At 61.8% G+C, this 13982-nt stretch overlaps 1 protein-coding gene across 1 annotated transcript in view; it reads left to right on the top strand.

The window, feature by feature from the left end:
• Nucleotides 1–29: 29 nt before the first annotated feature.
• The window catches only part of PDXK (pyridoxal kinase), a 31517-nt gene continuing 17564 nt past the window's right edge, over nt 30–13982 (top strand). The window contains exons 1-2 of the mRNA XM_040483798.1: nt 30–191; nt 12035–12089. Coding sequence (XP_040339732.1) covers nt 105–191; nt 12035–12089 — 142 coding nt within the window. The 5' untranslated portion in view covers nt 30–104. The remainder of the gene's footprint in view (nt 192–12034; nt 12090–13982) is intronic.

The following is a 13982-nucleotide window of genomic DNA, read 5'->3' as shown; positions in this document are numbered from 1 at the left end:
GGCGCGCTAGCCGAGCGCCTGCGCCGAGCGGAGCCGAGCGGAGCCCAGCGAGCGGCGCACACGCGGACGCCCGCCCGGCCCCGCGCCGCCGCGGCAGGCCCGGCATGGAGGAGGAGTGCCGGGTGCTCTCCATCCAGAGCCACGTCGTCCGCGGCTACGTGGGCAACCGGGCGGCCACGTTCCCGCTGCAGGTACGCGCCGCCAGCCGGCGCGGCTTACGTAACCGGCCGGGGGTCCCCGCTCCGGGCGTGCGGGCTCCGTGACCTTGGCTCGGCCGCCGGGCCCCGCGTTCTGCGGGGGCGGAAGCCCCGGGGCGGGGGGGGGGGTGGGGGGCTGCGCTGGGCGCGCGCCAGCCGAGGGCCAGGCCCCCGCGCGCAGGCTGTGGCGCACTCGCCACCCGCACCCCTGCCTGCGGCGGGGGGCCGGCGACTCCCTGGAGGTGGGAAAATGCGGCGCGGGGCCGCCGGACCCTGGCCGGGGGGAGGGGGGAGGCGCAGGGCGAGGGAGGGAAGGCAGGTGTTTGGCGCGTCCACCTGCCAGGAGGAGGAGCGAGCTCGCGGACCCTGGCTTCTGCCGGCCGGGTTGGGTCCCACCTTGCGGCTGGGGGCGGTGGTGGCCAGAGAGGCGGACAGGGCAGAGGTGGCCTACCTGCAGGTGTTGTTGAAGAAAAGCCCAGAGAGCGACTCAGGCGCCTGCCTTTTGGGCTTTAGAAGCTGCTCTTCAAGTACCGTAGCCTTTACTTAATGACAGACCTCCCGCGCCTGTCCTTGTTGGGGCCTCACTGGCCGGGCACCCACTGCTTCCTATTCCAGCCGCAAGGTTATGGCTGGGTGGCTCTTGGAGGTGCAGAAGGAGGCCCGGGTGGCGTGGGCTCTCATGCCAGGCCGGAGGCAGCACCGGTGATGGGCGCTTCCTTCCCTTGTCTGCCCAGCAGGAGGGCTGGGTGGTCATGACAAGGTCATGGCTCCCCTGGCCTGCACACACACACACACCCACACCCCCCAGCAAGAAGCAGGTATGGCCCGTGGATTGCCTGCTCCCAGCTCTCTGGGGAAGGGGAAGCTTGGTTACATGTAGGTGGGTTATGTGGGCAGGGCCGCTGGGGTGGCCCTGTGCTTGGGAGAAAGGTGCAGAGGCACACCTGGCAGTCAGAAGCAGGAAGGGCTCAAGAACAACTTCAGCCTGCTGTCCCAGGAGGGACACCCCTTCTTGGCCACACAGCCGTGGGAGCTTTGTCCTTGGCAGGGGTGTGCGGCCCCCCGCTGGCTTCCTTGTGTCCTGTGCCCAGTCCCTCCTCCGTGTCTGTCTACACTCCTCCTTTCTCCCTGCACTGGGCACCCGTTCCCCTCCTCGGCTCACCTGGGTCCTGCAGTGATGCCCTTCCCTTCCAGGCGCGTGCTCTCAACTTCCACACCGGGGACTCTAGGGATGGGGCTAGACCACCCACCCGGGGAAGTGGTTCTGAAGGTCAGAACTGCGATTCTGACCTGGGCTTTCCCCAGTGCCCGGCATCCTTCACCTGTGTGCTGGGGGTCGGAGGCTCTGCCTCTGATTTGACTCATCCTGGCACTTCCTTCTGGGGTTGTGAGGCCCGGGAAAAGCCTGGCAGGGGGGCTGTCTCTGAAGGCAGGGGATATTTGTTAGGTCCCTGAACTTGAAGAGGCCACCTTCCACACTGAGCTCAGTTCCTTTGTCTGTAGAACAGTCACGATGCCTGCTTCCCAGGTTGTTTTAGGGGAGATGGGGTGCGTGAACGGGGTCTGTCTTAGAGGCTGCTGAATGAGGTGGGCCAGCAGTGCCCAGGGGTGCTGTGTTCTCCCCCACCGTACAGGAAGACCGGTGAGGAGAGCAGGGCCAGATGGCCTGGTAGTGTGCCTGGGGCCTCTGCCTGGGGCCTGGGGCCTCGTAGAGGCTGGGACCTCTGCCAGCAGTGGGTGGGGGCTGGGGCCTCAGGTACTTCCTTGTGTATGTTTTTTTGGGCTTAATTACCTTCTTCCTAATTACAGAAATAAGATGCAGTCTCAGGGGATGGAGGGGCGAAAACCAGGGGTGGGGGTCCTCCAAACATGCTCCCCGCCAAGCTGGACCCCAAACAGGACAGTATCGGTGTGATTTCAGGCATCCATAACAAAGTAGTGCAGATCAGGCTGTGTAGACGATAGTTGGTTCTCTCTTGGTTCTGGAAGTCCAAGATCGAGGTGTCAGCAAGGCCGTGTCCTCCTGAGATGTCTGTCTCTCCGTGGCGTGTAGGTGGCTACCTTCACTTGGTCCCCCTGTGCTTGTCAGGTGAGGACACCAGTCAGATTGCATCAGGGCCACCCTACTGACCTCATTTTACCTTAATTACCTCTTTCAAGATGCCGTCTCTAAATATACAGTCACATTCTGAGGTGCTGGGGGCCAGGGTTTCCGCAGAGGAATTTGGGGAACGTAACTCAGCTCATAACAAGAACAATTAATTTCCGGAAATTTCTTAGTCCGTGGGGCACTTTCTCCCCGCAGCTACTTAGTGCTTCCTTGATGAGAGTCTAGATTCCTTATCAGCCTGCAAACACTTGCCAAGGCTGGACTGCTTAGCTCCGGTAGGATCAATCTGTCAATCCTGCAGGGTGCTCCACAGGGTCCCACGCTGGCATCCTGCAGCCCTCCCACCCCCCACCTCTGCGCCCCGCTGGGGCACAGAGGGGTGGGACGGCCTGCTGACTGACCTCGGACCAGCCTTGGCACGGCATGGGCGGGGTTGGGCAGAGCCTGGGGTAGCCGCGAAGCCACACACTTGCAGATTCCAGCAGGGACTCCGAGGGGACGCGTCCTGCAACGCCCAGAGCTGTGCTCAGTCGGGGCAGGGGGGGATGGCGTGTAGATGCTCCATTCTGGCCGACGCCATACAGCTAGAGTCAGGTGCGCTGGTTCACACAGCGCCCGACTATTCTCACGGGAGGAGAACTCGCAGAGGGTGGCAGAAGGTGGACTCTGGCTGGACTCCACGGGTTTGGAGGGACTGGAGAAGCCCCGGTGGGGACTGACTGCAGTGTCCCTTTGTCCTGGACTTCTGGCTCAGGGACGGGGCCCCGCCTGTGGAGCCTCTCCAAGCCTCACGAGCAAGGCGAGAGCAATCCTCTGGGCAGTCAGATGGGGCCAGGGCTCCCGGGGGCACCGCCCGCACGGAGCTCGGCCCGTGGTGCTGGCACGGCGAGGGCCCGTGCCCGGGGAGCTCCCGCCACTCCGGGGTGAGGGTGGCGCAGGCGTGCGAATCCCGGGCGTCAGGGGCCACGGTTCCCAGCCTGCTTTTTGCCGGGTCCGCAGAGCCCAGCACTTGCAGCCGCCTTCCCCAGGCAGAGGAAAGCGTCGCACGGGAGAGAAAGGGGCAGAGCCTGGCCCTGGTTTTGGATCTGCTTCCAGGCCAGAGTCCCAAGTACGGTTTAGTGACCGGCCGCAGAGGAGGTCGAGTGTCAGGCGGGGTGACCCCATGTTTGCAGAGTGAGGGGAGCGAGGGCAGGCTCGTGGACTCCGTGACCCCATCCACGGAGGGAGGGCCGCCAGGTCAAGGTCACACAGGCCAGGGGCACGCCTGGGGTGCCTCCCTGGGCGGGGCTGGGCCTTCCCACTGCTCTGACCTTCCGTTCCAGGGGTGGGAAAGCGAAGGGAAGGATGTGGTGACGAGAGACGGTGTGCGGCCTGCCGCTGGCCGCCTCGTGCACCAGACGCTGCTGGGGTCGCCTCCTTTTGGAAGTTGGAAACTTAAAATTCCCCCAAGCTGGGAGGTCCAGTCGCTTCCAGCCCCACGGCGTCTGTGTGTGCGCGTGTCCGTTCGGCAGCCACTCCCGCATCTGCGTCACCCCCCGGGGGAGGGGGGACCCTGGGATCCCCCAGGCAGCCCCGCAGCCCGCTTCCGTGCCGCTGTGTTGAAGGTCCAGCAGGTCCCGAGCGTGTGGCGTGTGCGTGTCCTGGGGTCGCTCTCCCTCGCGCTGCAAGCCGGGGGGGTTGAAACCACAGAGATTTACTCCCTCGCCGTGCTGGGGGCCAGAAGCTGATGTCAAGGTGTCGGCAGGGCTGCGTGCCCCCTGCAGGCTCCCAGAGAGGAGCTTGCATCAGATACATGTGACCTCTGTCCTGGGAGGGGGAGTAGCACTGAAGGGTCACCGTGGAGAGGTGCAGCCCTTAAGGGTCCCGGTGGCAGGGAGACATGAGATTCCTGAATTCCAGCAGCTCGGAGGATGTGACTTGGGCCTTCGCTCAGAACCCGTTTAAACACCGTGTCGCTGCTGAGCCGGGAAGGCAGGGCCCTGGGGGGTCCTGGCAGATCCTGGGGAGATGGTGCCTGCGGGGCCTGCTGCAGAAGGCAGCCTCGTTCTTGGACTCTCCGGGCCCGTCGGTGCAGAAGCAGACCTGAGACCTGGGACGTGTCCGGTGGCCGGTGGAGATCGTACTCTTTCGTGCAGGGACGCGTTTGCCACCGTGGACTGGCTCAGACACCCCTCGGGAGGAGGGCAGTGGGTGGGCAGCGGGTGCATTGGGAGGCCGCTGGCCTGGAACGTAGATTGAGACCCCTACCTGCCGAGCGACGTGGGCTGGGGCAGAGGGATGGTATGCCCACCGCTAAGCCGCAGGGCGGCGGGGCCCCGGACGCGTCAGGATCTCCTAGAGACGCGTGACGGGGCGGGGGTGGGAGTGGCGGGGGGTCCTGTCGATTCAGCCTCTCATCTTTAAGAACCCCTGGGGCCTCAAGGTGGCTGCCTTCAGAGGAAGTGCTTTACTTTTTCTCCTTAGTAGTCCTGGGATGGAAGGGGCCCTTCTACAGCATAACTGCATTTGGAAGATACCGGAAGAATGTCAGCCTGCCCTTTAAAAGATGTGGCCTTTGCCTTCATGTCTCTCCTGGGGACACGTATGTTGGCAAACAGCACAAGAGACCTGGCATCAAACAGTGCCCGCCCCTCCTGCCTGGTGTGGACGTTCAAGTCCTTGGAGGTTCAAGTTCTTGTGGTGCGCGGGGTTTGGAACTCTCCTGAGCCTCTTCCGGACCTTCCCTCGTGCTCCGGGACGCACGCGTCTGCTCGCTCCCCTTCCTCCATTTGAGATGATTCCCGTTTTCCCGGCCTCTGGAAGTCCCCGGTCTGATCCAGCTTGTGTTCCAGTCCTGGGACGTAGGTGGTGTTTTAGCTCTTTCCCCAGGAAGGTCCAGAATTGCTTAATTTCTTGATTTCCTAACTCTCTTTTTTGGTTGGGACTGGGGGTTCTGTTGTTTTTTCTTTTTAGTTTTTTTAATGTTTATTTATTGAGTGAGAGAGAGAGACAGAGAGTGAGCAGGAGAGGGGCAGAGAGAGAAAGGAAGACAGAATCCCAGGCAAGCTCTGTGCCTGACACGGGGCTTGAACCCACAAACTGTGAGATTAAGACTTGAGTCAAAAGTAAGAGTCAGACACTTAACTGACTGAGCCACCCAGGCGCCCCTTTTAAAAATTCTTTTTAGCGTTTATTTATTTTTAAGACACAGCGTGCACATGAGGATGGGAGGGGCAGAGAGAGAGGGAGACACGGAATCCGAAGCAGGTTCCATCCAGGCTCTTTGAGCCATCAGCACAGAGCCTAACGCGGGGCTCGAACTCACAAACCACAAGATCATGACCTGAGCCGAAGTCGGACGCTTAACCCACCGAGCCACGGAGGCGCCCCCTCTGTCGTTCCTCTGTGCGTGTCCTGGAGAAAGCAAGAGCTTGCTTGGTCCTGTTCTCTGACCTTTTTCTCACTGTGTGCGTGCATGCGTACACGGGTGTTGCGTGTTGTTGCCGTGCTCCGAGTGGGGCTGTCTCTTCTGTCTAAGTGCTCCCCCCGGGGGCCTGGGTTGGCACCGTGCTCTCTGGAAGGGCGAGGGTGCGTCTGTGAGCAGGGCGCTTACGTGACGCGGGAGCCGTTGGCCTTGTGGCTCATGGGCTTGATCGTCCCCTGGTGCATATGCCTGCGTGGAGCTTTTGATGTAGAACCAGCCAGTTCTGCTCATAGAGTGATCTGGAAGAGTGACACCAAGGAACAGAACAAATGGAGTTTGTCAAGGAGAGAGGAAGCCGGTGTGGGGCCCCGGGCCATGTGGTAGAATCCTGCGGGGCCGAGGGGGGCAGTGCCCTGTTCCCCATGCATATCCAGGTGCTGCCGGGTCTTGGGGTGAGACCCCCTTCTCCTAGGGCTCTGCAGTGCGGCCCAGCCCCCTTGCTAGTGTATGGCCCTTGGGCGGGGCCTGGCAGGGGGCCAGGGTCCTGCCACTGAGCACTTCGAGCCTGGAAGTTGGGGAGGGGGCTGTCCCGGGACCAGGGCCAGGGTCGCTGGGGTCCAGGGTGGTGACGGCTGAGGCAAGGGTGCACACACACGGGCCAAGGTGGCCTTGGGACCAAAAGCGAGCTACAGGCTCCTTCGGGGATGCAGGGCTGTTTCCAGCAGAGGTTCCCGTTGGAGGTCAGGGAACAGTGGACGTGGGTAGAGCTGACCGGTCACAGGTGGTGGGCAGGACACTGGGCACCGAGCCCCGAGGATGCCAGCAGTCCCTTGACATCTTGCGTCCTCTCTTTCCTAATCCTGATTTCCTGTGGAAGCGACTCATGGTCTTGCAGAACAGGCCACAGTGAGGGTTCTTGGCGACTGTGACCCCTCCCTGCCCAACACGAGCCTCTCCCGCAGAGGAGCCCGTGTGGTCCAGACAGGGTGGGGGAGCTGCGCTGGAATGTTCCAGAGCTTCCCCTCTCCTGCTATTCCCTGCGAGGGCGGGCTGCCCGCCCAGCTGCTGAGTTAACGACCGTGTCTTGCTGGCTGTCAGCAGAGCGGGTGATGATTGCAGCAGTGAGGGGGATCTGGCCTCGGAGAACACGCGTCACCCGCCCGAGGCCCCTCCTCCCTCCTTCGGGAAAGGCCACAGGTCTGCGTGGGGCGGGAGGTGACGGCCGTGGGAGTCGGACCCCCGAACTGGAGTGCGTGCCAGCGTCCCTGCCGTCCTGGCTCGTTCTTGGTGGCCGGATGGCTGTGACTAAGTGTTTGAAAGCCCCCTCCCGCCGTAGTCCCCGCACGTGTCGCGTGCACCACCCCTCCCCCATCCCGCACACTGAGCGCACGGGAACGCGCAGAGAGGCACGGAAAGCGGGTGCCGTCTCCAAGCTGCCCCTCCCACCGGGGCTCGTTTTGACCGCCCTTCTGTTGGCAGGAGGTGGGGTGCTTCCTGTACGCCACACACACGTCTGCACCCCCCGCCCCCGGCAGGCCGAGGGGCCGCTCCCGCCGGCCGTGTGTCCGATGCTGGGACCTTGTCAGAAGCGCCTCCGGTTCGGGCTGGCCGTGAACCTCCGTGGTCCTCTCCATCCTGCGACTCTTGTCGCCCGGGCTTGGTTGTGCTTCCGTGGTCATCGAGCAGCCGGGTTTTCCTCCGCAGCCGCGTGGAGGCGCAGGGGCTCGCTGGGGAGAGGGGCGTGCTTCGTCGCGGGACTTCTTGGCCAAGGCTCCTCGTGTTTTCTGGAATGGGCGTGGCTCTCCTCATGTGGCCCGGGGCCGGGCTTTGGCCGCACCAGCCTTCATTGAGGTGCACAGGGTGGTGGGCGCGTCCTAGGGGCTCACGGTTGGTGGGGGGAGTCCCAGGGCCCAGAAACCCCACCGAGTCCCGGCGCTGCGGCAGAGGCCGAGAAGACAAGGTTTTCAACAAGGTCCTGATGTTCTGCATTCAGGAGATTTGCTCGCAGGCATAGGGGTTTCAGAGATTGGGGGCGGGGGGGGGGCCAGAAAGTGGTCAGCAGCTCTGTGGCCACAATGTGGAATTGGTGGAATGTTGGGACACGCAGCCCGGGGGTCCGGACCTCATTCCGTGCGCAGGGGCAGGCCCCCATAGGTTGGGGTTTCACGGGTATATCTGGGGGCCGGGGGGTGAGGACAATGGACAGTCACGGGGATGGTAGTGAGGACGGCCAAACACGCCTGCACGGGGCTGTCCGCAGAGATGGGGGCACACCGAAGGCCGGTGGCCACCAGCCTGGCGGGGCTGGGGAGAGGGGACTCTGTCCCTGTGTGTGCCGGTGAGAGTCGGTGGAGGTGGTGGTCCCCCTTCCGTGGCGAGGCCTCGCTGCAGCCGTCCTCCCTGGACTGAGCGTCATTTCTCCCTCTTGTTCTCACAGTGTCTTTTGCGTCTTTCACCGTGGGCTGCAGCCGTGCCGGTAGATGTTTAAAAAGCGACCCGGGGGTGGGGGAGGCCGATTCCTGTGTGTGCCCGTTTCCGTGGTGACCGCACACTTCCAGCGTGGGTGGAAGAGGTGCGCACACCGTGGCCTCCATTACGTGGGATTCTGCCAGAGCCATCGGTAGGGAGCGTTGCTGAAGGTAGAATGTAGGGAAGTCCCTGGGGGGTGGTGAGGCCAGGCTGGCTGGTGGCTGTGGTTTTCCTACGTAAGCGTGTTTAGTAACAGCTGCAATGGCTCCATGTGAGACGGTCTTGCACAACTGCACTGCTGCTGAGTCCTTCCCTCATTCAGGGTGCTGGCCCCCCTTCTGGAGCTCAGCCCAGACACCCGCTTTTAACGCACGCTGTAACAAGAGTGGACTCGTCTGGGGAGGGTCCCTTGTGCCACAAGATGGTGACCGTGGGAGAGAGACCCCCTCCCGGGAGCCACCCACACTCGGACACGGTGGTGCAGGGTGAGCGAGGGCTTCTGGGGCCCCGTGGGCTCCAAGGTTCACTGTAGAACGACATGATTCTCACCCACAAGAATACACAGACCACCAGTACTGTCCTGGAAGTTAGCCCGGTCCGGGGAGGTCGTGTCCATGCAACTCGAGGGTTTCTTCCCAGGTAATGTGACTTGTGCACAGCCTGTCAAGGGATGGGAATTTGGATGTGTGCCACATGCTGAGCAGGAGGTGAGCATGGCCGGGGAGAACCCAGCTGCCCACGATGTGCGTCCTGAACACTGCACTGAGTCCCAGACCAAGGGTCAGCGTGTGTCCGGCTCCCTCGGCGGGGGGTAGGGGGGAGGCGAGGTGTGACCAGTGGGGTCCAGTCCAGAAATGGGGACCAGAGCAGTTATTTCTACAGGGAATTCATTCGGTGTTATCCAGGTCCCGGTGTCCCCTGCTTTCCAGAAGCTCACGTTAGCCACTTTGCTTTTACTCAAGATGTTCACTAGTACCTGTCTGTGCTAACGGAGGAAACCGGAGAGGAATTTTGCTGTTGCGAGAAAACGGTTACCGTACTAATGCAGTTCCTTGCAGAGTGGAGCAGGGTGAACCTGTGGGAAGCAGAGGAGCGCGCGCTTTCCACTGCTGTTTTGGCTTAGGCAAGGTTGGTTTGCAAAGGCTTCCTGCTTTCTGAAATCCTGGGTCGGAGCCACACCCTCGAGGAGGCACCTGCGCCCCCCCCCCCCCCCCCAGGCACCTGCCTTAGCAGCTGTGGGCCAGCAAGGAACTGGGAGGGGTGCGGGGTACTGGGTCCCAAGCAGCGGGGGGTGGGGGGGGGCGGCAGGTGCTCTGTGCCCCAGGAGGGGGGCCATGGAGGGCGTGAGGGCAGAGCCTCCTCGGTGTCCCCTGGCTGGGCGGGAGCCCGCGCCTGCACCGTGGAGCGCCCGCGGTCGTGCGTGCCCTGCACACGGCACGTGCACCGAGAAATGAGCCGCATCGACTGCCGCCTTTGAGGAGCAGGCAGCCTGCGGCTGAGCTCGCTATCATTCAGAAGCACCAAGTAGGGACTTCGTTCCCAGATCAGTTTGCCAGCTTCAAAGGATTAATTATCTATACATCCGGAAGCAATGGAGCGGGATATTTTGGCAGGGGTTTCCAGATTTGTGTCATGGCCGCTTCAAGTCTGTTTCTTGAGCCTTGATTAGAATTCTAAGGGATTCGAAGCCGCGCAAGCTGGATGTGGGAGTAGGAGGCCGTGCACCTGGCAGGCAGACTTGCAAAGGGCCCGTTTTAACTGTTGGGTTTAATAAGACTGGCAATTTTTATTTTATTTCTTTGAGTTTGGGTAATACCTGCTTAATTATTTTGGAGAGACTTGTTAGATGTCAATCTTAAGTGTATATTGCACAGTGAACCGTCACAGAGGGAAGGCCACCGGTGGGCCACGGCGAGGGTGAGCAGTGCCCACTCCCCCCCCCCCCCCAGCTGCTGGAGGCAGCCACTCCTGACCCCCGCACGTACTTCTGCCTATCTCTGAGTGTGCAGGGGAGACTTGAAGCGTGGTCAGTGGTGTCCGGGTGAGTAGGACACAGAGGGACGGCCGGGGACTGTGTGCTCATTGCTCTCGGTCCCTGTCCTCTGTCTCTCACCTGCCCACCCGCCCCTCTCCTTCCATCCCCCCATCCCTTTCGCTGCCTCCTCCTCAGCCACATTCCACGGGGCACTGGCCCAGCCCCTCTGTGGGAACTGAGGTTTTAGTGTCCCCGTGCCCTGTGAGGTATCTGTTTCTGTGTCCCCAAAGTTCGTCGGAGTCTCACCCACTGGGGCCCTCTTCCCGGCCTTGTGGACCAGGGCCATAAAAAGCTCCTTTGTTCTTTGTCATTTTCCTGGGGCTGCGGAGGGAGAGGGTCCAAAGGTCAGTGGGACTCCGAGAGCCAGACGTCTGTGGTCTGTGGGATGTTAACACCCCACAGGACTTGGCCGGGCCCTGGCGTGCTGTTCACACCGACTTGGCTTTGGCTTGCTTCCGGGCGTTCGGGCCTCACCTTGCGGCGGGTGGCGGTTCTGGCTGTACCCGCCCCCCCCCCCCCCCCAGCGCCAGAGGCCTCCGTGCAGCCCCGGGCAGGTTTCCTCAGGCGGCCGGCTGTGCAGAGCCACCCCGAGGATGCTCCGAGAGACGGCGAGGACCACGTGGCAGGGCCGTGGGCCTGCGCTGCCTGGGGTGATGCCGGCCAGGGCCAGCCCGGAAGGACAGGTGGAGGTGGCCCGTGGGGCCTGGCAGGGACCCGGGGTCAGGGGAGGGCACGAAGGCCGAGGGATGGGCAGGGAAGTGTCCCGATGCCTGCCACCTCTGACCTCCAAGGGGCGTGGGCAGGGCCCCGCCGAGAATGTGGCTCGTCTCCGGAGGGCTCTGCAGTGTTCTGTAGGTCATGTTGCCTGAGTGAATCTCGCCTACCTGTTACATGAGGAAAAACGGGAAAGATGAGCGGAAGGAAAGATCCGCCTTCTTCCACAGGCAAACAGCAGTCCATGCCGGCTGGTGTAGACCTCGCCCATCTGATTTCATTTTTAATTTCTTTTTAACGTTTGTTTATCTTGAAAGAGTGAGCACGTGAGTGGGGATGGGGCAGAGAGAGAGGGAGAGAGAGAATCCCCAGCAGGCTCGGTGCTGCCAGCAGACAGCCTGACTCGGGGCCCGATCCCACCAACTGTGAGGTCATGACCTGAGCCAAAATCAAGAGTCCCGACACCTAACCCACTGAGCCACCCAGGCGCCCCTGGGCTATTTTAGGTAGAAGCTTTCTTCCCCTTCATTGAAAAAGGACTTCCTGTTCTTTATAAACTTGGTCCCTGACTCAGTGGCACCTGGGACTCTCTGTGCTGTGAGGTGCGTGACGAAACTGTGTCGCAGCCACAGGGTGGCCACACGACCCCAGGCCGGTGTGGCTCTGCGGTGGGCTCCCCGCTTGCAGTGAGCGGGTGGGGCTGATACTTCAGTGGAGGCTCGGGGGGAGGGGCCGGCCGGCTGTGCTGTCCAGTGGGGAGCCCCTAGGCCCTGCCTCCCCAGAGGGGTCGGGGCTTCAAACCCACGTTCTGGAAACCGAGACGGCCTCACCTCTCCCTTTCAGCGTCTGAACAGATGGACGCCTTGTCGCCTCGCACTTTCAAGCATTTTTGCTTGGCGGGATTTCCAGAAGTGAGTTCCCACGGGTGGGCAGCGGCTCAGAGGCTCGGCTCTCCGGGCTGCTTGCTGCCGACATACTTCCAGACGAAGCCCCTCACCAGACACGCACGGCACCAAAGTGTGGGCGTGGAGCCCCACTCAGGGAGGCACTGCCGCCCGCCCCCGGGGTCCTGGCTCTCTCACACCTGAGCCTTCTCTGTCTTGCAGGTTTTGGGATTCGAGATTGACGCGTTGAACTCCGTCCAGTTTTCAAACCACACAGGTAAGGCGTTGGCCCCAGCAGTCGCCTCAGAGGGCATGTGGGCATGAGACGTGGCCTTCAGAGATCCGGGGCCCCCACCCCTCATCTGATGGTTGGGAGCTGGAGCCGGAGGGGCCGCCCAGCACGTGAGGGTCAGAGGGGCTGGGTTGGCCTGTCCGGGTGTGGACACCATTAGAACCTCGGCCCGGCTGCGTGCAGCCGAGCCACCCGGGACCTGGGGCGGGCTGGTGTAGCCGCTCAGCCCCTCGGTCTCCTCTGAGATGAGGTTGGGATCCTGGCACCTGCTGCGGGGCCCTGACCTCTTCCCGTGACGTGACACCACGGGCCGCGAGCGGGGCCCCGCGTGTGCGCGTGCCGCTTGTGGGTGCGTAGGTGGATCCTGGTTTTCTCTGTTACGAACCCACGCCTCGGGGGCCCGTGTGTCGTCTGTGTCAGCACAGAGGGGACCCCAAGGACTTCTGCACAGAGGCCTTGAAGCAGAATCGCCGATTCAAGGGCATGCGAGGGTCGCGGCCCTCAGAAAGGCTTCCTGAACCCGCTCCCCACGCCCCTGGCTCCATGAGGGGGGAGGGCCTGTCCTGTGACCCCGCAGTGCCGTCGCGGCAGGGGAACGAGGCCACTCCCTTCCTGGAAACAAACATCCCAGTGTCGCCTCTTCTGAAGTTACTCTGAACCCGGATGGAAGCTCAGGAGTACGGAACGTCCCAGAAGCCGGCAGTGCGCCGGCAGGGTATGCGGGTGGGCACCTGGGCCTCAGCCCACGCTCTTAGGAAAGGTTGCCTGTAATTCTCCTGGTGTGGCTTTTCTTGGAAGGGGTGGGGTATCATGAGTCACACATCCAGGGGAAGAATGACGTTCGGGATTCGGAAGGAGCCTGTGGTTCTTACGGACAGCCCTTCCGTTGCGGCTTTGCTGACCGTTCTGGGTCCTGTGGATTTGGAGAAGCCTCCAAAACGTTTAAGTCGACTCAGTGAACTTCCCTGAATCCCACGTGCTTTATTGGCCGTTGTAACCACCTGCCCTTTTGTTTGTTTATTTAAGTAAACGAGCCAACTGCCTTGGACACTGAACGTTGGAATTGAATTTCTTGCTGCACGTAGCATTGTGACATAAGCAGCATTAGTTCAACATAAACACAGACCTGGCTCAGAAACTTCCGCCCTTTGCACAGACCCCGGCAGAGGGGAGGGGGCTTCTAGGGCCTCCGTGGCCAGTGGCTGCCTTCTGGGGCCCCATACAACTCTTCAGGTGCTGGTGGACTGCCCATCCCGAGGGGTCCAAGACTGAGGGGTGGATGGAGGCCAGACCCTGGAGTGCTGGGAGCCCACGTTGCTGCGGGGTGTGGTCGGGCCAGGAGAGGGATGGGGGGCTTCACCTCCTGTGGTCCCTGGCAGGGCCCCCACCCCAGCCTCCAGATGCCGTGCGGCGCCTGCCTGGCGAGGGAACCCCCGGGGCCTGGGAGTGACTTGGAACACCCCGTACTTGGACACACGGGGCTGTCGTGGGTTCAGTCCTGGGCTTTGTACCCGGAAGTACTTGGGGTGTTTTTTTGTTTTTTGTTTTCACCTCTTTTCAAAGTGTTTCTCTTTCTCTCTCTCTGTTTTTTCTTTTTGTTTTTTTTTTTTTTTTTTTTTTTGAGCAAGAGAGAGATCGTGTGAGTGAGCAGGGGAGGGGCAGAGAGAGAATCCCAAGCAGGCTGCACGTTCAGCTGGGAGCCCAGTGCAGGGCTTGATCCTTTCGACCCTGGGATCACGACTGAGCCAAACTAAAGGGTTGGATGCTTAACCAACTGAGCCGCCCAGGCGGCCCCAGAAAGCTCTTCCTTTCTTAAATAACGTCTCTGTCCGGTATTTATGTGCCGTGGAATCAGGTCACCTATTTACGTGTATCGCT

Source organism: Herpailurus yagouaroundi, unplaced genomic scaffold, assembly GCF_014898765.1.
Source record: "Herpailurus yagouaroundi ecotype Mexico unplaced genomic scaffold, PumYag 162, whole genome shotgun sequence".
NCBI classification, from domain to species: Eukaryota; Metazoa; Chordata; class Mammalia; order Carnivora; family Felidae; genus Herpailurus; species Herpailurus yagouaroundi.
This window is presented reverse-complemented; position numbering and strand designations above follow the sequence as displayed.